Source organism: Zootoca vivipara, chromosome 3 (assembly GCF_963506605.1).
Source record: "Zootoca vivipara chromosome 3, rZooViv1.1, whole genome shotgun sequence".
Lineage (NCBI taxonomy): Eukaryota > Metazoa > Chordata > Lepidosauria > Squamata > Lacertidae > Zootoca > Zootoca vivipara.
In genome coordinates this window covers 92,769,018-92,796,965 of record NC_083278.1, presented here as the reverse complement: position 1 = coordinate 92,796,965, position 27,948 = coordinate 92,769,018, and the positions used below count along the sequence as shown (strand labels likewise).

Genomic DNA, 27,948 nt, shown 5'->3' with positions numbered 1-27,948 from the left:
TTGTTGCTTTTTATCCACCTCACCACAGAATATTGTTGGTCTACAAAGGCAAGAGCAGCTGAAAAACACACAAGAGTTGGGAGAATCAAGACTTATTTTTGGCTAACTTGTGCTTCCTTTTGTGAGACACATTATGTAAGAACCAGCTCTGTGAGTACAAACTGAACTGGAGTATACCCCAATGCAGAAAAAGGAACTGTGCTTAAATTGAAAAATCCTTGAAATTTCTAAATTCTTAGTTGTTTTTGCAGCATGCTTATACGCTGGCCTGATATTTGTTTCTGCTTGCAATGTCTCCTTGAAGGAGAAACAACTTTGGTTGGTGTATTTTAAACTATGTGCATTTAAGGGGGATCTTTTTTAAAATAAATAAATAAATAATATATACCGGTATTATTAGGATTCATACATCATTCTCTGGAAAGCTGTTTTTGTTTTTTAAAAAACCCATTTCAGATTTACAGCAAGCTGTTATTCAACTGAGCATTGTTGTGTTTTTAGTTAACGGTAGCAACGTATAGGAAAGGAAAAGTTTGCAAAAGCTTTGCAGCCCACTTGTGCAAAAAGATCAACTTCACAGTGACTTTACAAGGGGGTGGGGAATGCACTTGGGATGTTGATCAAGCCTGCTGCATAACTCAATGAAAAAATCTGTCTTTCAATGAAAAAAACATTCTTGTCAGTGACATGCTACTATGATAAAGTTCTGTACTGTGCTCTTAATTGGCCGAGTGCTGTAGAAGTGTTAATTCTCTGTGCTTTCCTGCTCAATCACCCTCTCCTCTTTCCAACCGTTTTAAGCAACCAAACTTAATAAATGCACCACTATTAAAAAAATAAATAATTAAGGTGGTAAGCCTGCGTGAAGCATTTGGGTTAATATTGTTACCGGCTACCGGTAACAATTGTTACCGGTTGGGTTAATATTATTATCTTATCTCACAGGAGCTTAAGTATGAATACCAAAACTGTTAATAGGCTTGGTAGGAACTTGAAACATATCAGATTACATCCAGAGAATAAGTGACAGTAGAAGGTGACTTTTCCAGCCACTTCTTGCTTCTCTGGCCGCCTCCCCAAAACCCATTTCAAAGGGTCAGGATGAGTTCTTCTAGATGCGTTGGGCTGTGACATGGTGGTGGTGGTGGAGACATCTTGTGTCAGGAAAGCTTTTGCTCACAGAAGGTGCCTCTGTGTGGTTTTTTGCAATCCCCTTCCCCCTCAGCCCACCCTATTCAGAAGCCCCCCCCCCAATGCTCAGGGGGTTGATGTGGGGAGAAGCAGGAGGGGAAATCAATTTCCGCCTTCCTCTTTTGCTTGCCCCAAACTGGACACAAACCACCGATTCGTAACAATTTAGGAATTTTCAGTGTGCTGGTTGCTGCTAGTATCCTGAAACTTTCGACTTTTAACTGCTTTAAAAAACAAAACAAAAGCACTTAATTGATGCAGGTAAGGCAGGAATGAACAGGAAGCCTTCCAGCCTGTATGTTGCTGTTTCTTGTGGTCGAGCTACTCATGGTTATAGAATGAAAGGTGAAAAGGGCAACACTGTCCCAGCATTATTCATTATTTCTTTAACGAAATTATTAATCACCTGCTCTTCATGCAAAGCAGCTTACAGATCCTCTCAAAACAAAATATTGCCTGTTTTTAGGCTTACAGTCTAAAAGGGCATGACACAAAAGGAAAAAGGACTGGGAGGGAGGAGGAAATAAAGAAACTCAGATGCATGATCTTAGTTACAAGCAGCACTGTTTTCTTGGGGGGGGGGGTACACAGGGGTATGCAATTCCCCTAAACATTTTGTGAATCTTTGTACTTTTGTCCATTTACTGCATTCATTTTCCCCAATTTGAACTATAAAACGGTGATATTCTTGAGTCAAAATGAGAGTACCCCTAAACATATATTTTTTGAGAAAAATGCACAGGTTACAAGTTATTTTAACTAGCCACTGATGTAGAAACGTTGAAGGAGAGAAGGAGTCAAAAACTGTTGGGGTCTCGAGGGTGCCAGTGAAGTGGTCTGCTACCTCTTCTCTAGCTTCCTCTATTGCAGCCGGTTGTGCCTGTTGCTGCCAGGTGATTGTGACAGAGAGAGAAGCCTGGCTTCTTAGTAGAGTTGGTGGTGGCCCTACATCCCTTCTCTTCCCTCTTCTGCTACAGGGTGATGCAGTGTCTGCGACCAGGTGACAGCTGAGGAGGACTCAATCCTCTTTTCCAAACCATCCCACCCACTGGTTTCCACCCACCCTTCCAAGTCTGGCTTTGGCATTTGCTTCCTTCACTCTCTCAGTCTGCCTACTTCCCAACTTGCCTGCCTACTTCTACCCTGCATTCCAGCCCCCTTCAGTTGAGAGCTCAGGTCACCTGAAATTATCCTGCCTTTGGGTCGACCCTTCTGTGAGCAGGAAGAACAAATAGCTGTATTTCTTCCTTTTTCTAAAAACAAAACAAAACAAAAAGCCCCTACACACACACACAGCAAGAAAAACATTCCATTTTGCCATTAAGGTATGATGCTCACTTTGTATACAATCTGTTTCCACCTTTTTGGGGCTGTCATTATTTCCCACAAAAGCTACATCAAACAATTATAGTTCTGGTAATTAACCAGTAAGTGTAATGTACAGTTTTCCTACCCCAATCTATTAACAGCTGCTCAAAAAATGTAGTAATTAATGGTTTCATTTATTTTTGGCAAACCTGCAACACAACAAATAATTTTCTATCTACTGCAAATTAGGACTCCTTCCCAAACAACAGATGACGTGGTGGGGAAAAGGGAGCAGGCGTAACACTTGCACATCTTTGCCTCTTTAGAAGATCAAATAAAGAGCAGCTGTAATTCTATTTGTCACATCTGTGTAACAAAATATAGTCATCTGGATCATCAGAAGAAAATGAACAAGCTCCGTTCAGATGGAAAGGGATTTCCCACCAACCTAATGGGAAAAGGCTTGCTATAGAGGCATAGTGGAACTTCTTGTTCTCAGGTGTCCCTGAACCCCCTACCATAGCTGCCAAGTCCGGGTCGTAAAGATCCGGGATTGGCAGCGCGCGCATGGCCGGAAGTTGCGTGACGCAACTTCCGGTGGCGCTTCGCCCTTCTATGGGCACCAGGAAATGGCGGCGCCGGCGGCGCCGGAAGTCGCTTCCGCGCATGACCGGAAACACGTAAAAGCAACTTCCGGCGCCGGCGCCGCCATTTTCTGATGCCCATAGAAGGGCAAAGCGCCACCGGAAGTCGCGTCACGCAACTTCCGGTCATGCGCGGAAGCGGCTTCCGGCGCTGCCATTTTCTGGTGCCCATAGAAGGGCAAAGCGGCACCAGAAAAATGGCCGCCGGGCAGAAGCCAATTTAAGGGACAATACCGGGATTTTCCACCAAACGGGAGACCGCCGGGAAACGGTAAGAAAAAAGGGGTTTTCCCGGCGGATACGGGATACTTGGCAGCTATGCCCCCTACCCTTTTTTTTACATAACCTGTAGTTATTAATACATGAATTAAAGAAATCATAAATATACATGTTTAATTTAGTCCAGTATCATCACAACAGTCCCAAGATCAACTAAGCTAGCTGTGTTAAAAAGAAAATGAGAAGGCGCAGGATGTATTTAAACAAAACCCTGCAAAAGATTACAATTAAAATTAATCCCTCATTTCCTTCAATACTAACTCAACCTACCTCTTGTAACGGTCTTCAGATTCTCCAGAGAACATTTTTTTAATATAAAAACAAACAAACCCCAGTGCTGTTACTTTGGCAAATAGATACACTGGAAGCCAAGAGATCCATGTCTTAATTTTTTCTATCAGTCTCTCTCAATTTTTAACATTGTGAAAAACAAAACAAAAGGGAACACTTGAAATGCTTGTGGGGAGAAAGAAGAAGAGACAAGCAGATAGATACATTGCTTTTTTAATCTGGGAGACTGCAAGTTTTCATTTTAAACTCGAGTTCATGATGCTTACAGATTACAGGACAACTTCTCCAAGTGAGAAAATCATATCCACATCATGATAAATGGAATCTAAGCAGTATAGCATACATAACAGCCCCCTTTCAATACAAGGTATTTCCAGCACAACTATATACACAGGTATCTGTGTCCAATTGATTAACACTTTTTGGACTCCTTTTAAGATCTTCTGTGGCAGACAGATAGCAGCTGACCAGACAAAGAAATCATCTCTCTTTCCGTCTCTATATCAGCAGTTTGGGTACTAGCTAAAAATATTGGCTAGGATCTCACTTAAACTGTAAACTGCATTGCATATTTAGCTTACCTGCTAGCTGTTTTCACTGAACTGTTTTTCTTGTGTCCTCTCTCTGATCGGTTGTCCCGCAGGAGTTGAAGCTACACAGAAAGTTCAGAAGACATATAAGAACTATGCAATGATGCTTGCATTTTTTAGAAACAAGCCATACTAAGCCTTGTCATGTTTTTGTACTATGTTGTTTCAGCAAAGGGCCTGACAGCCCTGACAACATACTTTATCCAAAGTGCAACTACTGAAATGGCAATACGGTATTACCTACATTTTAATTCAGGTCCTCTTTCATTTATTCCTGTATGCCTTCTTCTACAGAGGTGGTTTTGCATTATAGTAAAGTTTCATGTCAAGATGCCTAATTAGTAATTCAGAGCGTACTATGCCATTACAATATGTTTAGCTTTAAGGTGTATCACAGTAATATTGTAACTTCACCATCTCCTTTAATTTGAAATGAGCAGCAACAGTTTTGTACTTAGAGGAACTGATTTTAGAGGCTCACATTCAAATCTCTGAAATTACTATTTTACAAACTCTCTAAAAATGAGACTAATAATGACCTGACAGAGCTGTTGTAAGAATGAATAATGATTATAGATGCTAAATTTCTACATTATTAGTAATAGATAAAAGTAGCACCTCATAATTACTGTTGTCATATCAATCCCACTGCTTTGCCATTATTTCTGGATTGAGAATTATAATGAAGTTCAGTCAGATTTTAGTAATGGTTAGTTGGCATCCCCGTCTGTCTTGAGAGACAATGGAGTGTGCCTCCAGGGGTGAAATCAAACTGCTGTGTTAGCAGCACCCAGGGCCGTCTTAAGCATATGCGGCGCTGGGGAGCAATGATTCACCCGGCGCCTCTAGGTTGCCCATAGTTGTCAACCTTTTTTAGGGAGAGAACCCCCAAAGTTGTTAAGGTTTAAGAGTTTCATATTGAGGAATCAAAAATCATTCTCCCACCTATCTTCATTCTGATATTAATTTCATTAGGGGCTTTTGAAATTAGTATAAGCTTCATAATTAATTCACACAACAATCCTAATCTTAGCTCAGGGCTATTTTAGGTGGTGTGTTTAGCAAATGAGGGGCCTTAGAATCCTATGGATCTATGATAACCTTCAACATCCTCCCAACATTCTCTCAACATTTCCCCACTATTTGGGGCCCATCAGCCCTTTGGCTGCTCTCACCAAGATCTTAGGTTTGTTCCCTCATTGTTCAAACTTTGCAACACGATTTTATGCAACAGTAAGAAGTCTCCCCCCGCCCAAGATTAAACCACATCATTAGTTATTATTAAAAACCTATGTTTAGAAGACTGACACTTGTAAATAATGAGCACAGCAAAAATAGCTGTATGTACTCACTAGCACGAAAACAAACCTCAAAAGGGCACTTAAGATTATTGCTTTAATGGAAATAAAGTTGAATAAAATTCAATAACCAAATGAGATAAGCAAATCATTGCACCTGTACTTGAGAGGTCTTTGTGATGGATTTTTGTAAACAAATCATTGGAGGAACAAGGGATTTCAGTTTGCCACTTCAGTTACAAGAAAATGATGCTGGACTGAAAAAAAAAGCCCTCTAATGAGCTTAAAACCTAAATCTTATGCTTGAAGACTGCCCAACTCCAAGATCAAATGCATTTCTAAGAAGATGAATGTGAGTGTTCCTGCAGGACCTCACCAATATCAAATGGAGCTCCAGGTGAGGAGCACCTTCAGTGCCCCTCTCCATTTGTTAAACTGTTGAATACATTGCTTCTACAGTGGAACCTCGGTTTATGAACACCTCGGTTTATGAATTTTTGGTTTATGAACGCCGCGGACCCATCTGGAACGGATTAATTCACTTTCCATTACTTTTAATGGGAAAGTTCGCTTCAGTTTATGAACGCTTCAGTTTATGAACAGACTTCCGGAACCAATTACACCCATGTTTCAGTTTATGAACGCTTCAGTTTAAGTACTTCGCGGACCCGTCTGGAACGGATTAATCCACTTTCCATTACTTTCAATGGAAAAGTTCGCTTCAGTTTATGAATGGTTACTCCGCGGACCGTCTGGAAAGGATTAATCCACTTTCCATTACTTTCAATGGGAAAGTTTGCTTCAGTTTATGAACGCTTCAGTTTATGAACAGACTTCTGGAACCAATTGTGTTCATAAACCGAGGTACCACTGTATTGTGCTTGCAGCCCATTTCGTGTCTTTGCTGCACAATCTGCACGCATGATTTATCCATTTCATATGAAGACAATGTACATTTTCCAGTGAATACAAAATCCTTAACATCAATGGTACCCTGGCCACACAGTTCAGCACTGGCAGCTTTAGACATGAAGGTGAACTTTTTGTGCTATTTCGGTGTGGAGCACAGTCAGGCAGATGGAAGCCTGGTGACAAAGTCAGTTTTCTGCCCCTAAATATGCCCCTGGGAACTTAATATATTGTGAGTTCCTAGTATCACTCATTTTTAAATGCTTGCCAGAGACTTTATTTTTGCTTATAACTCTGTTGATAGCTGAACTATCACATCTATACAGTGGTGCCTCGCAAGACGAATTTAATTCGTTCCACGAGTCAATTCGTTTTGTGAAAAATTCGTCTTGCGAATCGCTGTTTCCCATAGGAATGCATTGAAGTTTCTTTTTTTGCCCATAGGAATGCATTAATTAAATTTCAATGCATTCCTATGGGAAACCACGATTCGCAAGACGAATTTTTCGCAAAATGAATTTGTCTTGCGAGTCACCATCAGATCGCAAGAGGCATTTGTCTTGCGAGGTACCACTGTATGGCAGAGATTCCTTTATTAATTACATATACACTCGAGTATAACCCTACTTTTTCAGCACCAAAAATGTGCTGAAAAAGCCGCCCTTGGCTTATATTCAAGTGAGGCAGGCGGCGGCAGAGAAAAGCACAGGACCGGGGGTTCGGAGAAGCACTGCGCTGCGACTCTCCAACCCCCTATCCTATGCCTGTTCTACTCAAGTATATACGGAGTATATATCTTGGAATTTCTGTTTCATTAAACTATAAACAACAGTGCTTATTAGCAAGCCTTGTAATTTATCTGCTTATAAGGAGTAGTAGATATAATGCAAGTAGATAAATAGGAACCGCTATATGAAACGGCGTTTCCATGTGCTGCTCTGGTTTGCCAGAAGCGGCTTTGTCATGCTGGCCACATGACCTGGAAGCTATACGCCGGCTCCCTCGGCCAATCATGCGAGATGAGCGCGCAACCCCAGAGTCGGTCACGACTGGACCTAATGGTCAGGGGTCCCTTTACCCTTTACCTTAAGGAGCAAGCAGCAATTAGAGCATGGCCTAAAAACACATGCTGAACTTAAATAGGTGCTAGGTCTCTCCATATATGCAACTGGAGACCCATGAAGGAAAAGCAGAATATAACTTCAATTAACTCCAAGTGCCACTCTAAGCCTCTTTAGAGTTTTAGAGCACTGGGTTTTGGTGGGCAATGATAAGTGCACAAGATAGTGGGTCCCTCCTCCCTTTTCTAATGTCAAAAGGTGGCAGCCTTCACGGTTAAGAGAAGGTGAAGCAGAGCTATAAGTACCACAAAAGCAGCAATGCCAGGGAAGAATAAGAGTGGAAAGTAACACCAGCTGTAGCTAACTGACCAGCTCTAAAGGTATTATTAGCAACAACAAAAAAATGTGCAGCACAGTTTTAGCTTTTTGGTTGTTTCTAAAAGGGGCAGTCAAAGTCACAGTTATAGCAGGAAAACCACATTCATGAAAAAACCCTTTACATTTCTATTCTGAGAAGCCTCGTCTGGGGCTCCATTTGATCTAGGCACAGTCCGGCAGCCGCACTCACATTCAGGTTCTTAGGAACCCATTCTATTCAGCGATGGCCCACTGGCATCAAGAAGGTTGCCCTGTCCTTATATACCCTTATAACCACCACTTTGCGTGCTCCATTTATTATCCATTTTTGTTATAGCCCTGAAAGATCTTTACAGTGATTTGGTAATACAGGTGTTTGTCATGCATCCAAAATAAGTGAAACGAAAGTATTATCAAGGCCTCTTTTACACCAGCTAGCGGAATATCTATATTTTCATGATCTAGTATTCTGGTTCTATTAAGACTCTGCTTTCCTCAAAAGATTAGGAGTAGTCCAGAGAGGCAATTTAACAAAGCAAAGACCCCCTGGAAATGCTCTCAGCCCAATTCTAAGGACTCTGTTGAGCACTCTGATGTGTACACATGCTGCTGTACACAAGACTCTCCTAATTCACTGAAATATCCTCGAGAGTGAATTGGAATGCTGATAATTACTGGGCCTACACCCACAACCCTTTTGTGGTAAGCTATTTGTTGTTAAAGTATTTTCAGATGTTTTCAGTAAAAAAAAAAGTGATTATTTTGCTCCTTATTTCAGAAATTGGTGCTTCTGTTGTTCCGGACAAGCGACAGTTAAAAACCTTCAAATATATGAAATAAACTGTTCTTGATCAAAGTGGTTCTTACCTGGCTATGTTCCTTCCTAGCCCCAGGGCTAAACCAATGGCTGAGGGAGGGAAGAAAAAAAAAAGGTTTAGTAGCATAGCTAACTGAAGCACGAGCTGTCATATGACCAGCCTGTGCGTGCTCTCGGGTATTTTATTGTCCACCAGAAAAATGTAGCCTTTGGCTATGATTTATTTAAATGGGATATTTTACAGAACTCTCAAGGTCTATAGCAGTTTTCACAGGAATATAAGAATGTATCTCATTCTGTGGATTTATCCTGCTTGGGCAAGTGGATATATACTAAATCATATTGAGTTTCATGCCACAGATCCTGCAATTCTTTATATATTACACCATTTAATAATATTTTCTCTGTGTGGGTGCTGCTACAATCTAATGCTCTTATTACTTAGAGTAACAGAAAACTTAAAAAGTGTTTGCAACTATTGGAAACACGCTTATTAATTTTGAGGGTTCAGGTTTAATGCCTATGCACTGCTACTACTGCTGCTACACACACACACACACACACACACACACACACACACACACGGTATGCATAGGTTTGCAGACTTAGTACCTCTAAAATGCAACCCAGTGTGGAATTATGTGTTCTGTTTCCATTTGAGTAAGTAGGAGGGACTGATAGAACAGCACTCTCCAAGTGTCTGAACAGTTTTTCCTTAGTGTATGGGGTGAGTTGAACTGTTCACCAGACTTCGGATTATGCTGCACTAAGCGGCAATTGTAGAGTTAATATCACCGTTTAGCCTTTTTATCTCACTACCAGTGTTTATTAGCTTACCAACACCAATAAGTTTGTTTTATCATCAACAATGCTTTGTGAATAATCACCGTAACAATTTTATATACACCCACATTTTTAATGCAATTGTCGCAGTTGGTGTTTTGTACATTTCATTTCTCTCTGACCTCAATGCTTACTTAACTGCTTACTATTCTCTCCCCAACTATGTGTGTACAAATACTTGCCAAGTTAGGATAGCACTTCATACATTAAAAATTGCTCTAGTCCATTAAATAAGTTTTCTGGGTGGTTTTTTTTTTAGTTTTTAGGTTGCTACAAGACTATTTAAAGGGTCATGTGCCCCTCTATCTTCTCAGTGTACCAACCAACCTACCCACCCCCTCCCATATGCTTACTGTGGAAACACAGGGATAAAAAGCAGCTGTTTTTGTTTTAATTTAAAATATATATACACTGCTGTTCCGGGCAAAGCCAGTCCAAAGTACCTACAACAACAACCAACTTCAATGGAAATAAGAATAAAAATAAAAAAGCAATGTTACAGAAAAATATAAAACAGATTCAAAACTTCCATAAATATAATATTCCAGGTTCCGTCCAGCATGTGGGACAATATGCACAGAGAAGGCCAATCAAAACAAGTAGTTCTGATGAAAATCCTGGACTGCATCTGTCTCCCACAGCTCTACTGGAAAGGAAGCTACAGAAGACCTAAGAAAGATATCGTGCTTCTTTTTCTTCTAGCCACACCTCTGGTTTTACAAGCGAGAATGCAAAAGATGTTATGCACACACAGGAACAGTATAACAAGAACTGTGGGGGCAGGGGGCGGCGGGGCGGGACGGGACGGGGGTTAATCCACAGACATCTTTCCAGACAACAGTACTGGGAACTTGCACATGCTCTCAAGAGCATGATCAGAATTCTAAACAGTCTTGATAGACTGGACAATTAGGGTAAAATTCAAGATGTAATTAAAACAGGGACAAATCTAAAGTAAGCCTTTGAAATAATGATAAACCTGACATGGATACTTACTCATGGTGATGAGACTCCTGGGACAAATGTGCAGCTTTCTTGTTGACGCATGAGCCCGGAGCAGTATTCTAAAGGAGGCATAAATAAGTTTTATAAGTTGCATACAGGAATTTAAGAACACACAGTACTCACTGCATGCAGGAAATAAATGGAAGAAAACAAAAGTCAGTCACCAATACCATTAATAAGATGCATGTGATGAACAAGTCAATTATCAGTTGATTCCTATCTATCTATCTATCTATCTATCTATCTATCTTTGAGTGACGTTTTCCATTTTTTAAAAAATGCTGGTCAACAGGGTTTGGGGGAGGAATGATCCTAAAGAGGTAGTGGAAAGAGCCCCAAGACACACAGTTACTTTGGAATCATAGAACTGAAAGGGACCCTGAGGATCATCTAGTCCAACCCCCCAGGAATATACAGGTAGGCAAGTGTGTGTGTCCTTACCTCTTTTATTCAGAGTGTAGGCACCCAGTTCATAATACTACCCCAGCCATGCCTCTCCCCTACCCAACTCTGGAAGTTTCTAATTGCTACCAAAGTCCAGGTCCAGTGCCGAGGGCCTTCTGGCGGTTCCCTCTTTGCGAGAAGCCAAGTTGCAGGGAACCAGGCAGAGGGCCTTCCCGGTAGTGGCACCCGCCCTGTGGAATGCCCTCCCATCAGATGTCAAAGAGAAAAACAGCTACCAGACTTTTAGAAGACATCTGAAGGCGGCCCTGTTTAGAGAGGCTTTTAATCTTTAATCGATTATTTTATTCTTCTGTTGGAAGATCACGTTGATACACTACAGCACTTTTGGAAAAAAAGGAAGTACCGTATTTATTTATTACAAACATGTCACAGCCAGTCTTTGTAATACAAATGTATTTGTCAAGGATGCTTACGGAAATGTCACCATAATTGGTTTTAGGACAGCCAAAGCATTTATATGGCCTGGTGGTTTTGAGTGCAGGCATCCTTACATAATGTAAGGGCGTGTTCACACAGTGGGCGTTAAAAATTGCTGTTACTTCCCGAAATACACCTACATTAAGTTTCACTGGATAGGAGGTAAAATTGTGGGATTTTTTTTTCATTTGCCTAAACATAGAAGACAAATAAAACTTTTATTTTCATAGTTGATTTGACTTACAAGTTGGAAAACAAGCACCCTCTCTCCAGACAGGTGCGCGGGCTTTGAAATTCTAAGGATTTTGAAAATAAAAATACTTGTATGACCTACTGATTATAACATTAACAACTCAATAGTTACTTTAATGCTGGAGGTAAACATTTGGCTCAGCTCTCCGGTTGCATCCTGTATTAATCTCAAAATGAGGTTTTCATGCTATTCCAGTGGGTATCCCTGGAATATAGTAATCCATTTTCTACACTGTGGCTATAAGAAAAGCCGACTGTGCCTATGTCATGCTTTGTTAGAGGTTCATGATCACATTATCTCATGGTGGACCTGACACTTTTATTCAGTTTACAGTATGTTCTGTGTACAGGCAACTTATTTCCTTTGCCAGGGCTGCTGACAACCTTTTCCACACTATATTAATCTTGTTTACTGACTTTATCTTGGTACAAATATCAGAAAACTGAACTTTTTATCTCAGGGAGAAAATAAACAACGTGTTGACAGAAGCAGAAGCTATTTTCTGGGCTAAAATTGGTTGTTTACCTCCAGCCATACTTATGGAAAAATGTTTTAAAGTCTTCCAGTCTGTGCAAAATGCATAATCCATAATTTAATAAATGCAGACATCCCATGGAAAGTCACCAAGATACATCGGAAGGGATAAAGGAAGTACAACCACTGAACAAAATACAATTTGTAGATAATTTGCACATAAATATGAGCATGTTTTATCTAGTCAACAACTGACTAGAGCTTAGATTTTTTCTACATACCAGGGGGGTTTTCATCAATGTAATTTGCTCATGTAAGCCACCTCTTAGCATCCTATGAGTGATGAAGGTAAGAAAACCTTAGGGAGGTAGAGAATCAAGTTGAAACCCTTCCTATGGATAAGCTAACTCCTAATAGTCCCCCTCTAGCTCAGTGAGGATGCCTATTCAACCTCTGCTAGTCAAGATGCTTGGGAGGGTGTTGGCGACTGAGGGATTTACTTATGTGGGGGGGGGGGAATACATACATTAGTTTGAAATGTATGTATGTATGTACATTAGTTTGAAATGTATGTATACGACAAGGTTGTATATTGTCTCCCTGCTTATTTAACTTATATGCAGAATTCATCATGCGAAAGGCTGGACTAGATGAATCCCAAACCGGAATTAAGATTGCCGGAAGAAATATCAACAACCTCAGATATGCAGATGACACAACCTTAATGGCAGAAAGTGAGGAGGAATTAAAGAACCTTTTAATGAGGGTGAAAGAGGAGAGTGCAAAATATGGTCTGAAGCTCAACATCAAAAAAACCAAGATCATGGCCACTGGTCCCATCACCTCCTGGCAAATAGAAGGGGAAGAAATGGAGGCAGTGAGAGATTTTACTTTCTTGGGCTCCTTGATCACTGCAGATGGTGACAGCAGTCACGAAATTAAAAGACGCCTGCTTCTTGGGAGAAAAGCAATGACAAACCTAGACAGCATCTTAAAAAGCAGAGATATCACCTTGCCGACAAAGGTCCGTATAGTTAAAGCTATGGTTTTCCCAGTAGTGATGTATGGAAGTGAGAGCTGGACCATAAAGAAGGCTGATCGCCGAAGAATTGATGCTTTTGAATTATGGTGCTGGAGGAGACTCTTGAGAGTCCCATGGACTGCAAGACGATCAAACCTATCCATTTTTAAGGAAATCAGCCCTGAGTGCTCCCTGGAAGGACAGATTGTGAAGCTGAGGCTCCAATACTTTGGCCACCTCATGAGAAGAGAAGAATCCTTGGAAAAGACCCTGATGTTGGGAAAGATTGAGGGCACTAGGAGAAGGGGACGGCAGAGGACAAGATGGTTGGACAGTGTTCTCGAAGCTACGAACATGAGTTTGACCAAACTGCGGGAGGCAGTGCAAGACAGGAGTGCCTGGCGTGCTATGGTCCATGGGGTCACGAAGAGTCGGACACGACTAAACGACTAAACAACAGCAACAACAACAGTTTGAAATGTGTCTGGTCTCTGTGAAAGCACCTCAGCATATTCAAATTACTAGGAGAGGAAATTATATGACAGCCAACAAGAAAACAATTTACATACAGTACAGAGAAGGCTAAATATATAAATATATAACTCTTACAGTAGTTAAAAAGTTAAAATGTCCACTTGGAAATGGCCGGGGGGCGCCGCCGCAGGAAAACGTTGTGAGATGGACATACTTTTGATTATTATATTATATTAACACACACACACACACACACACATACACACACAACTTACTTTTAGACATTCAATCAACTATTCTTCTGATTTCGAAAAATGCAAGACAAAGTGTATATTTTTAAAATGAAATTTACTGAAGAAATTTCTAAACATTCCTAAAAAGGGCCTCCAGGAAAAGAGAGAATGTGAGAGTTGTCATTAAACACATTTGTGTCATCCATCTCCATCTTAAGGTTCAGTCAGTTAGGGTAAAAAGAAACATGTGCTTCAGTAGAGAGAATATGGGAAGTTAAAAAAACAACTGTTGGCAGGGCTAGATTGGATAATTGTTCTGTGTTTAGAGTATATACAAACCTAAAGAAGGAAAAAGACATTGTCAAATTAATGTCCAGCTTTATGTAGCACGCTGTGAGTGGCCTCTACTGGCTGACCAAGGGCTACATAAGTCACCTTGTCATCTATTATTAGGATGGTATTTTCACAATGGCTGAACAGATACCTTTATACGAAGTTTTTCGCTTATCAACATACAAAGTCTACACGTTCCAGAAGAGATAACTCATGTGGCAACTGTAATCCATTTTTTGTAATTCTAAGAAATGAGCAAGGTTAATTAAATAGAAATAAATATAAGGAGGACATGCAAGTCTTCAAAACAGACACATTCAAATGAGGGCGAATGGTAGCTGAGTGAATAAGGTTGTTGTTTAGTCATTTAGTCGTGTCCGACTCTTCATGACCCCATGGACCATAGCACGCCAGGCCACTGAACAATGAGTAAGGTAGCAGTAAGTAAAGTATTCAAGTTTTACTTTCCTAAATATTCACTCGCAATTACAATAAAAAGTCAACTTCTCCTAAAACTCCTCTTTCTAATCTATTATTAATTTCAAGAAGCGAACCAAAGAAATTTTAAAAAGCTTTTACTCAGACGCCACTGAAACCAACCGTTTGTTTTAGTGGTAGGAGATAGTGCTGAAACCTACTGTACTCTGTTTAGAAAACACCTAGTTGTACCAAGAAAAACTGAATCCTGAGATGCCATTAAATCATATCTGCACATAGTTATCTAATTGCGTTCTCTCTCTCTCTCCCCCCCCCTCTGTGTCCTCCACCCCTTTACTACTGTTGACTGTGTGTGGTGAGATGTGTTACCAGAAATGCCTTAAAACAGGTAGAACCAATTCTGATGCTAGATAATGGCAGGATATCAGACAGCTCCTTAAAAATGAAGGTTGTTTTTCAGAACCCTCTAGGAGGGCTCTCATAGACCCCAACAACTGCTACATGGATTGTCTGCTTACTTTGGAAACAGGAGCAGGTCTTGGGGATACAAATACTGTTCCATAGTAGCCTTTCTTTCATCTCAACATCACAACTCTCCCTGGCGTACAGAACAAAGGCTGGAAAACTTGTACTAAATCTAACTGAATGTTGTTTGCAAGCTGGTTATGTGTACAGAAAGTCACCTAGTGGTTCTGGTTTTGGTACGATATCCTGCTTTGAAAGCTGCACTCAAACAAGTTTCACTATTCACATGTCACAGAAAACAACTGTACCAAACCTAATTATCTCCCTCAAAGCTTGGCACATGAGCATAGCTGCCAAGTTATCCCTTTTTTTAAGGGATTTCCCCTTATGCTGAATAGGCTTCCTCACGAGAAAAGGGAAAACTTGGCAGCTATGCACATGAGGGCAAGAAGGAAGGCTCATTCACATTACAATAAACTGTGGCCTGTTGGACAGAGATTGTTACATTTGAGCTGAGCTTGTTACTTTAAGCAGCAGCAAAAAAAGGAGCATTTAATATCTAAGCCAGACTTGTAAAAGTCCACGATACCATTTACAACGTGGTAAAAGAAGGTAATCAGTAACTTGCCAATTTATATATTTAATAGTTATTAGAGGACTAAATTAATCTATTTTAATGCAAAGTAATTTACGAAATAAATGGCTATCTAGGGGGGTCACACACTGAACAATTATATAGATGTGGTCTCACTGGTTTCACTGGAATATATAACTGCAAAATATCAGTGAATTATACTGTGGCGTTTTAAGTTTATGAACAGTCACCTGGCATGATGCACTTGTATTACAATACTACTGCAAATACCGATCCAAAATACATTTACTCTCAAATAAGTTCCTTTGCTTTCAATGAAAATGACTTTAAAGCAAAGCACCCTTAAAACTGTTGGCTTGCTCTCTTGTTCAGTGTGGGATTATGCACTTGATTCTATTATTCCCTTAATTGCACCTTATTAAGGAAAATGTTGTCAGACCCAAATGACTAATGATGCCAAAAGGTGACTGCAGTTGTAAGAAATATTATTTTGCCGACACATAGCTTGGTACTCTGGGATATTTCTAGCCTTATTTCACAATTCTACTTTGCTTCGGAATTCAGTCCCATTATCTTGACTGCTCAAAATTGTTCACAGGGTTATCTAGCTGACATATAAGATAACCCTCCATCTCACTAGACACCACTGGGATATGACATGCTGACCCACAGTAAGCCTTGATTATTAGCCTGAAATATATACCACACAAAAAGGGAGCTCCAGCTAAAGAATAGCTTTAAAAAATTCTATCGTATATAGTTGTTTTTTATATAAAAAACCCCCAACAATGTAAGATATACCGTATTTGATTTATCAGAGAATTTTAAAACATGAAATAATATTACATATTTAAACCCTGATCCTTACCATTTTTTACTGGGAAGCAAGGCCCAGTGGTTTGAATGGAATAGACTTCAAAGTAAGTTTGTTATTGGAACCGTAAATAGTTTACCAAGTGGCACACAAAAACCCCTTTCAATAGAAAACAGCAGCAATATATTTAATTTATTCATACAATTTAGTCCCCAGTTATTTTTTTCATTTGTGGTCTATATACTCTTGGGAAAAGACCATAGGTAATGATATTTTAACACCAAGGAACAGGGAGCAAGAGTGCAACCAGCGTGTTTTCATATATTGATATCCGCGATATCCATATTTTGATGCCTTACAAAAATGAAATAAAACCTTATATCCATTTCACTTTACACCATTACTCAGTCAGAAACACTTTGTGCTTAACTTTGTGAGTCAACAACAATAAAATACTTCAGTGAGCACTATTCAGTTCCCAAAATAAGTAACCACTGTCGCATTCTAAATCTCTTTGCAGGTCCTTGGGGTGGAGTGCAGCTCAGCTTTGCTACTAAAACCTGTCCATCTTGCCAGCTGTTGAAAGTGGCTTGACAGTTCCAAATCACTGTAAACCATGCGACAAGGCAAGCTTATTTCACACCAGAAATCAGATTCGGATTCCACCTGCCTCTCCTTTTCATTAAATTGCTTATGGACAGAGCAGCATGACAGAATACCCAGCAAACATGTTGTCATGCCAAGTGCTAGTACCTCTCTGTTGACAGACATCTGACCTGACACATCTACAAACATCTAGAAGTGTGTGTGTGTGTGTGTGTGTGATGTTTTATTCAAAGCCTTTCCATTTCACGCAAATTGGAGTTGGGGAAGAAGAGCAAATGCAGAATAGGAAACCAGATCCTACGAAAAACAGTTTTGGTTTTTTGCATTGTTGAGTTGTTGGGGGGTTGTTTGGGAGATTTCCCCCACTCTTAATCTCAGATATATATTTTTTGTACTTGTGTGTAACTCAGGGTCACTGTGAGTCAACTGGTAGTTTTCCCTTATGTGGTAGTGGTGGTGCAGCTTCGGGTTTATAAGCAGGAGCAGAGGAAGACTCAAATCAGTATCAGTATGTAGATTACCTGTTAAGAACGATTGCTCATTAAGAAAGGCAGCTTTAAATACCGGTAACCAGTGTGGTATAGTGGTTAAGAGCGGTAGATTCATAATCTGGGGAATCGGGTTCGCATCCCCGCTCCTCCACATGCAGCTGCTGCGTGACCTTGGGCTAGTCACACTTCTCTTAAGTCTCTCAGCCCCACTCACCTCACAGAGTGTTTGTTGTGGGGGAGGAAGGGAAAGGAGAATGTTAGCCGCTTTGAGACTCCTTCGGGTAGTGATAAAGCGGGATATCAAATCCAAACTCTGAAGAGTTTGCCTTTAGAATTTTTTTTGGGAAAAATCATTACACACTCCACCTTTCCGGATAGATACACTTAACTTGCTGGATTTTACCACTGTACCGTCAGCTCTCCCAAATCCTAAGCAGAAAGAGATACCTCTCCTTTTTGGAGGAGAGGAAAAAGGAAAATAAAGTTTCATTCACAGTTCTGGTATCTGCACAAATACATGAAGCTGGGGGATAGTGTCCATGTATTTGGCCAGTTTATAGAACCGGCATTTATATCTGAGTTGCTGGGAACAAACTATAGGAGGACCACATTATCAGCATGGAGTTGCACAATTCAATTGCCTGTGCACAATTCAATAAAAACAGAAATATTTGCAGGCAGTAATCTCACTGTGGTAATTTTACAGGCATCAAAATTACAACCCAGTTTCTACAAATAGTTAGTTGGTTACTAGCTGTTTTCTGGATCCAATTTAAGATGCTCATGTGAGTGTTTTAAATCATAAACAACTTAGGCCCCAAATATTCAAGAGGATTTACAAGGTGAGGGGCAGCTCTTAGCACTTCCTCCACCTTCAGAAGTTTGGGGGTTGATGGCCCAGGAAATGGTAACCTCTGTGGCAGCTCCTTGGTTGAGGAATTCCCACTCCAAACAGGTGTATCTGACATCTTCATTAAATAGTTTCTGCTGTATACTGAAGATGCACCTTTGACACCTGAGATACATGTTCCACTCTATTCCTGTGACTGTAATTTGTTTTTACTCTTTTTAATGTTGAATTTTAAATTGCTACAACGTGTCCTGGGATCTAACGATGGAGTAGGTAATAAATTGAATAAATACGTAAATAACAATTAAATGTGTAAAAAATTATAATCTCTATAATTTACATGTTATACATAGACCACTATGGATGTTGGATGGCAACACCTTATAGAAATAAATCTATTTTTAAAAAGGGGGTGCAAGCAGCACACACACTGCAATATTAGGACCAATCTATCAATTCTGCTTATATTAAATGATGAAATATGTAGTATGCATATTATTTGTTTAAAATGTTTTAAACCACCCTTCACCAACATTAGGGCAATATGAAGAGGCATAAACAAAGCAGAACATACCAAAAATATGTCAATTGATCTTAGCCAAAAGGCCAGTTTGTGCAGCGTGCTTATGATAGGAGACATTTGCCTGAAATAAGTATTATTGCGCCTAACACTTTGCAGCACTGGTTATCTTTTCCCCATGTTTTTGAGCTGTAACCTTCATATTGCTTTATTTTGCACTGAAAGAGACTCATTGATTTTAAAACAAATAATGGTTTACATGTTGAAAATGGGGTGTGTGTGACTATTAATATCTTCTGTCTCCATCTGCAACATTGAAACAGATTGACCACTAGAAGTTTTGAAAAGGGCAACTGCCACATTGTTCCCTTGGCACACCAGAATGGCAGGTCAAACTTTTGTTCCTCTTGTCCTACAAACAATTTTCAAGCCAACGCTCAATAAATAAATTTGGTCTCCGCACTCCCAATCAGGACTGCACAATCCCCTCAGTAGCAGACCTATGATAAATGGACTTATTTTCCCAAATCAAACACTTGAATTTAAATTCAGATGAGTTAATGCAAAGGTCAACATTGTAATCAGTTCTTTTGATCTTTATAGAATTTCTGGAGTAATACATAATAAATCTGAAACAAGGCAATTTGCAGCTCTGTATGGGTGGCTGGTAATAAAAATCTTAACGATTAGAGCCTTTATGTACTTAGGGAACATTTTATAGTAATAGCTATAGTGAGAACCTCAATGCATGGGAAAAGATGGCAATAGATAACACAGAAAGACATGACTGCTTGATTGTTTGTGGTTTATACAGTATGTGTTCATATGAACTATAAACAAATTAAATCACACATCTGATGATGAATTAACACTGCTAGGTTCTTTGCTCATTGGGCAGTCTGTAACCTTACAACACAATCCTATGTATGTTTTCTGAGAAGTAAGCCCCACTATGCTCAAAGAAGCTGAATTCAAGGTACCGTAAGTACAGTGAGGGGGGGAAAGGATTTGATCCCCTGCTAAATTTGCCTGTTTGCCCTCTGACAAAGAAATGACCAGTCCATAATTTTAATGGTAGGTTTATTGAAGCTGTGAGGGACAGAATAACAACAGGAAAACTCCCAGAAACCCAGAAGACAAAAGTCAGAGATTGATGTGCATTCTAATGAGTGAAATAAGTATTTGATCCCCTATCATCCAGCCAGAGATGTCAGGCTACCTGGTATCTTCACTGTATGTAATGAACTGAGATTAGAATCACCTGCTGTAAGGTAGAGGTCTTACCTGTAATCCCAGCTCGTTACAGTACCTGTACAAAAGACACCTGTTGACAAAAGCAATCAATCCAGCACATTCCAAAGTAGCCACCATGACCAAGACCAAAGAGCTGTCCAAGGATGTCAGGGACAAGATTGTAGACCTGCACACGGCTGGACTGGGCTACAAGACTATTGCCAAGCAACTTGGTGAGAAGGTGACAACAGTTGGTGCAATAATTCGCAAATGGAAGAAACACAAAATAACTGTCAACCTCCCTCGGTCTGGAGCTCCATGCTAGATCAAATTTCGTGGAGTTGTAATGATCAGGAGAATGGTGATGAAGCAGCCCAGAACTACATGGGGGGAACTTGTCAATGATCTCAGAGCAGCTGGGACCATAGTCACCATGAAAACAGTTGGTAACACACTGAGATCTTGCAGAGCCCGTAAGGTCCCCTTGCTCAAGACAGCACATGTACAGGCCTATCTGCAGTTTGCCAATGCACATCTGAATGACCCAGAGGAGAAGTGGGTGAATGTGTTGTGGTCAGATGAGACCAAAATCGAGCTCTTTGGCATCAACTCAACTTGCCATGTTTGGAGGAGGAGGAATGCTGCCTATGACCCCAAGAACACCATCCTCACTGTCAAACATGGAGGGGGAAATATTATGCTTTGGGGGTGTTTTTCTGCTAAAATAACAGCTTTACCGCATCGAAAGGACAATGGACGGGGCCATGTATCGTCAGATCTTGGGTGAGTACCCTCTTCCCTCAGCCAGGGGATTGAAAATGGGTTGAGGATGGGTATTCCAGCATGACAATGACCCAAAACATACGGCCAAGGCAACAAAGGAGTGGCTCAAGAAGAAGCACATTAAGGTCCCAGAGAGGCCTAGCCAGTCTCCAGACCTTAATCCCATCGAAAATATGTGGAGGGAACTAAAGGTTTGAGTAGCTACACATCAGCCTCAAAATCCTACTAACTTGGAGAGGATCTGCAAAGAGGAGCGGGACAAAATACCTCCTGAGACGTGTGCAAACCTAGTGGCCACCTACAAGAAACGTCTGACCCCTGTAATTGCCAACAAGGGTTTTGCCACCAAGTACTACCAGTAAGTCATCTTTTGCAAAGGGATCAAATACTTATTTCACTCATTATAATGCACATCAATCTCTGACTTTTGTCTTCTGGGTTTCTGGAGTTTTTCCTGTTGTTATTCTGTCCCTCACAGCTACAATAAACCTACCATTAAAATTATGGACTGGTCATTTCTTCATCAGAGGGCAAACAGGCAAATTTAGCAGGGGACCAAATACTTTCCCCCCTCACTGTAAGTGTGGCTAGAAATGGTGCTTAGTCATGTTTATTTACCCCGACCCCAAACTTGGAAACTCTTGATAAAAAGCATGGAGGGCATTCAAGATCATACTCATTTTAGAAAGCAAAACTTTCTCTTAACTTTAGCAGAGAAGTAGACATTATTTTAAAATCTACAGTGTTTATATGTACTGTAATGTATGGCATTATTTTTAAACAAATGCTTGCAGCTTAACAAAATTAGTTTTAGACGTACAGGACACAGGACACCACTTGTATTAAAAGTAAAGCTTTCTTTACTAATGAGCTGTGGTCAGAGCAATATGCTCCTCCCAAATTCACATGCATTCCATGCTTGTAAGCAAGAAACTCCCTCCAGATTGTGTCCTATGTTCACAAGCTTATTATTGCTGTTATTATTATTAGAAAATATTTCCACTTAAGTGGTAAAACTCAGATTTTACAAGCATCTTCAATCTTTGCAAAATTTGCTCTGTTCCGTTAATGATGAGGGTAGGTGCTAGGAAAAGGGAAGTAAACAATTGTCAGGGCAACTGGCCCAATATTATTTCACTCATCTCTTTCTGCACAGTTAGCTACCGTAGTTGCGAAGGGATACAGTCATACCTCTGGTTACGTTCGCTGCGGGTTGCGTACATCACGGGTTACGAACGCCTGAACCTGGAAGTGCTGGAACGGGTTACTTCTGGGTTCGGCGATTTGTGTATGCGCAGACACACCGAATGACGTAATGTGCATGCACAGAAGCGCCAAATCGCACAACGAGCATACGCAGATTCGGCGCTTCAGGTTAAGTACTGCTCTGGTTGCATACGGGGCTCCAGAATGGATCCCGTTCGCATCCAGAGGTACCACTGTATGTGCATTTGGGTTCTCATATAATTACACACTACTGAAAATGAAATTTGTGAATGGATGACATAAAATCATAGAACTGTAGAGTGGAAGGCACCCAACCCCAAACCCTGGCAATGCAGGAATCTTTTGCCCAGCATGGGGCTCAAACCCATGAGCCTGAGGTCTGCATGCACACATCCATCTAAATGCATATTCCCTTTCACATCCTTCCTGAATTACTCATAAAAACGTATGGACAATTGGATTGAAGGGGATGGGATGACTTGCCAACCAGCACTGATAGAGGAACAAAAAAGGAAGAAAACACTTGTCAAAGCAATGGAGTGGGAGGGGTAGGGTTCACATATGTATAGTGACATCACACGGATAACCGTGCACTAAAGAGAAAGGTCTTTTAAGTAATAGTTTTAAAAAATAAATAAAAAAATAAATATACTGGAGAAACAACTGCTGTGAATTTGTGTGAAGAAATGTGCACAGATAGATAGAGCTGTGGATGTATTTGGAGACCATTCTCAGCCTACTCTTCACCCCCAAAAGAGATTTAAAAAAAACCTGAACACCACAAAATTCAGCTCACCATCCATTTAGAATTGTGCTTTGTTTCACACAGTTTCAAAGACGTATGATGCCCATGTAGAACAACTGTATACATGATCTATGAGCACAGGCCATTCATTGGTAGGTAGAGGCAGCAAATGTACTGCCCTAGATGTGAATGCCTCTGCAAATGAGACCTTGAGCAGTGATGCATAGGATGGACAAGTATCCACTTACTGATGCTGATGTAAATGTGCATTTTCCACTGCTGCATAGCCCTCTTGTTTTTGGCAACTCAGATTAGGGCCACTGTTAGTACTACTAGACGTGAGGTAGGTACAGTAATAAATAAATATGAAATATGAACTGTTACATTGAACAGTTCAGCTCAGTACAGTACTATAAATTATGATGTTTGTGCTGCAGTTTTAGTTCAATGTTGCAAAGTCATAAAATAAATATTGTACTCTTAATACATTTTACTGTGCCACATTCAAAAGAACAAGCCACCAATTTTAACTGACAATGTAATCCGATTTAACAAGTGAGAGCAACCACCCCTGATGTGTTCTAAGAGCTCCCATTCCATGTTGAACACATTCACAAATACTACTTCCATATAAACTACTCAAATGTGTCTTCTTGGGGAACATGTGGCAGTGGAGGGGGAAGGGGCAGTGTCCACATCCAAGAGGATTTCAGCTGGACAATGATGAAAAGTCCATATGTTCCAATGCCATCATAAATTATGTTGGAACATTCGGTCAGGCCAAGAGGGACTCCAAAAATAGGCTGGAAACAGCTCTTTGACTGAAAACAAATTGCCTAAATTCCAATATGAAGAAAACAGTGATCTTGACATATATTTTCTTTTGGCCACTGCAGTTTGAAGCTAGGTCTGTCGAGATGAAATACAATATGCTGCAGTTTTAAATTTGGAAATTATTATTCCATCTAGGCACAAAAATGCAGAGAAATCTGCATGGGTCCAGTGCCTCTGGGCTCAAAGATTTATTAGGAAATAAAGGAAAAATGAATGATGATATGTCAGCTGGCCTGGACCCCAGCTATGAACCAGCATTTGGAAGGACAGAAATCTCAAATGATTTTCCTTTTAATCATCCAACACATTAAAATATGTTTGTAAACCAATTATTGCAGATGAAGCCAAATGTCCAAAAATGGAAAGTGTTAAGAAACCCACAAATTAATAGGAGAATTACCCCACTGGGCAGCATGTCCTTAAAGGAGCATGCCATCCACTAAGATATATATATATATATATATATATATATATATATATATATATATGGGGGACGACAACTATAAAATAGTTGTTCACATAATTTTAACTTAGACTTAACATTTCAATACCAAGAAAATGTCAACTTTTAACAACATTTTATATACCTGATGAAACTACTTCTGCAAGGTATACTACAGAAGTGGTCTGCAGCCTAATTACACTGTTTTTGCAACTTAACATTCAATAAACATATTTTTCTCAATGGTAAAGGAAACTACTACACTTCCAAAGAGGAGAAGGAGACAGAGGAGAACCAATCTGATAAACGTGTTTGCTAATTGATCCTATGATCTCGCCAAAAATGCCTAAGATCAAATAGAGTATTGTATTAATTGCCATGTTAAAACTACACAATTGTCAGATATTCTGAAAGGTGCAACTGATAAACATATTTTACAGCTACCTGCACAACCTAAACCCAGCATAACTGCTTTCTGGCACACAGCTCCAATGCACTAAAACAATTGGAACGCACACTCCTTAATCCTGCACACATTTGGGCTGCTTAAATCCTATTTCAGGTTAATAAAATTAAAGTAGCCTAATAGTGTGCAGTGTTGGAACCAAAAACATTACATGATTGCTAGAGGCCTAATCAACTTAAAAGTGGCATTTCTGATGTCTGCTGTGTTTAGGAAAATTTCCAGATGATCCAAAGTAGTCTTGAGGAAAATGTCTTCCTCGTGAAATGTTTCTATAATAATAATAATGATAATAATAATGATAATAAAATAGGCAAGATTTAGACCACAGCCTATGTCATTACAGTGATTTGAGTTAAATTCATTTATTAAGCATCTATGTGCAAACACCTACATGTTTTGCCTGGAGTAAAAAAACAACAACAACAGAAGTGAGCAAAATATTTAGTTATTTTAATTACCAGTGCAGTATCAAACAACAAAGCCATATTGTCCCACAGCATGAAGTGATCAGATATCTGCCCAAAATGATGGACAGCTCTGGCCCATTGAACAGGCAAAAAAAGAGAAAAACCCATTTACTCTCTGCCAGATGGGACCTACTGGACGCTTCAGCGCAAACAACTCATCCTTCTTCAAACCTTCTTGTCCAGCTCTAGAGCCAGCTCCAGCTGATAATGATGGATATCAAGGCTACAGTAAAGTGGGTGACAAAAGCAGCCTTGTTATAGCTGCCAGTCTTTCGGTCTTGTCATTATTACACATTGAAGATTTATTTGAGTTTATTGTTGTGCACTGGGTCTAGCCATTTGCAATTCATCACCTAGTACAGAAGGTTCAAGATAGTGGCCATAGCTATAATTGCCACCTCCACCTGCTTCTTGAAATTATGAGGTCAGCAGCTAGGGCAGCCCACTGTTCACAGAGCTCTCTACCTGTCAGGAGAAGCGTCTGCTGTAAAATACCAGGACTGCTCTTCTCTACTTAAAAAGGTGGTGCCAACCTTGTGGAAATTCTGCGTTGCGTTTTTTGTTTATGCCAAGCAAATCTATGCATGGTCTTGAAAGACCAGAGATTTCCCAAAGGTTGGGGGAAAACCACCTCTTCTGAAACTTTAGAGCTGCTGCTGTTTTACTTCGAGAAGAACGTCAATCAACTGTTGGTTTACTTCCTAGCAGTTATATTAAATCTGTTAAAAATAATCCTATTTAAAAATAATTATGTATTCTTCTACGCAGTTTAAAATTTTCTAAAATAAGCAACGTGTCACTTTAGCCTGCCTAAGCATGATGTAATTCCTTCTCTCTGATGCTCCTAGAGGTATGTGAGGCTAGCTGTTACCCAGGTTAATGAGAAATGCACTCTGTGTATGCTCAAAGGCAAAAACATCTTCATTATTTCACATATTAGACGACAGAATCTGAAATCAGTATTCAGTAACAGGCTGCAGTGTGCTTTATAACCAACATGCTAATTATATTTCAAAATATTTTCATACTGCTTTTCATTTGAAAGAATTTCAAGGTGGTATAAAAATATTAATACCAAACCATAAAATGGCGACTGCTACCCATCCCTGCATCTTTCTTGGCCTGGCTGGGCAAGAGATCCACACAAGCTGGAGTGGCATGGGGAGCGGAAGAGGAAGTAATGCTTTCTTTGCCTCCTTCTCCTCCTCTAGGGGCAGATAGCAGAGTGACCCTTGAAGCTTCCTTGCCATGGGAGAGGGCTGCTGCTTCCTGGAGTCTCCCGGCCACCTCCCAGCATATGCCGCCTGAGGCAGTTGCCTGACTCAGCCTAATGGTGGAAGTGGCCTATATGGTAGAACTGGGATGTATTGTGTCTGTGCTTTGTTTTTGTATTTTCATAGCGTAAATTGTTGTTCTGTCATACTTTGTGGTCAGCTCCCTTCAAGACTTTAGATTAAGGGTGGGAGGCAAGTAATGTTAATATGGAAATAACTAGATCAGGAAATGTAAGTCAGGTATCCAGAAGTGAAGAAGCAAGTGTAATACATACATATATAAAAGGGACATGTGGGTGTGTTTCCACTTTTCACCAAAACCGCTTGACCGATTGAGGTAAAATTTTGACACAACATCACTTGCGAATGTCCGAAGGACATAGGAAAGTTTGCTAAGACAGATGTCACACCTTCTCCAGGTAACCCCCCCCCCAAAACCCTGTTCCAGAACGCACCACTCAGCCAAAAGTGCATGCTGGGAAAAGAACCAGGTTACAAACCAGTGCCCTTTAGCGGGGAAATCACAGGGATAAGCTGGGGGTGGGGGGGGGAGGGGACAGGATACGTCATGCATTGGCACAGGGTAGGGGAAATCACAGGGATGAGCCACAGCAACACGTGGCAGGGCCAGCTAGTATGTATGTGTGTGTGTGTGTGTGTGTGTGTGTGTGTGCGCGCGCACACACACACACACACACACACACACACGTACTAACTAATCTACTCTGTCCAATTAAATTCTGGCCTCTTGGCCCCTCAAGTGAAACCTTCACATAATTCAGACTTTAAAATATTTTCTAATATAAGAAAGCATTGACACAAGCAGAAGGAAAACCGCATTCATTCAACCAGATCCTGTGCGTGGCGAGCTCAGAAGTAATTTCCACTGTGTTTAAAGGGCCTTCCTCCTAAGGATGCAAAGGATCACAGCTTTATTTTCGCAATCTACATAATCACTGAAGGTGGTGGTTCTGTTACTCAGGTAGAAGTTAGCAACAGCAGAAGCCTTATGTTTTTCATACATTTGTGATAGTGGGGTGTCAAATAATGAGGCAGTACACACTGCCTACAAGCTGAGAAGGCTGCCAGTAGCAGACCCACCCTGGCTGGATCAAAGGCAGTATAGTCTCTGGGTTAGGAGGCAGTAGTTGGCTCCTTCTTCACTCCCAACTCTGAAGTTGCATATATGACATTTGGTGCTCACATATGTATAGTCAAAGAAAACTATATTAATATACAAAAAGGGGGGATTATTGCATATCTTAGAGGAACATAAACTGCCATGCTTTCCTGGAAGCAAAAGACTCTAAAGCTCCCTTCATGGTTTAATCAAATGAAATATCTCCTTGACATCACAGGGCTTCCCCAGCCATGTTCTAGCATTCACACAATGAGGATTCTCACCCCTGATCTCAAGTAAACCTCAGAGGCATGC

At 40.4% G+C, this 27,948-nt stretch overlaps 1 protein-coding gene across 1 annotated transcript in view; it reads right to left on the bottom strand.

The window, feature by feature from the left end:
- Positions 1-27,948, bottom strand: part of GPATCH2 (G-patch domain containing 2) — a 106,179-nt gene that overhangs the window by 31,006 nt on the left and 47,225 nt on the right. Inside the window, exons 6-8 of the mRNA XM_035111346.2 lie at positions 10,585-10,652; positions 8,796-8,835; positions 4,295-4,365 (exon numbers count right to left, since the gene is read on the bottom strand). Of these exons, the coding sequence (XP_034967237.2) occupies positions 4,295-4,365; positions 8,796-8,835; positions 10,585-10,652 (179 nt within the window). The remainder of the gene's footprint in view (positions 1-4,294; positions 4,366-8,795; positions 8,836-10,584; positions 10,653-27,948) is intronic.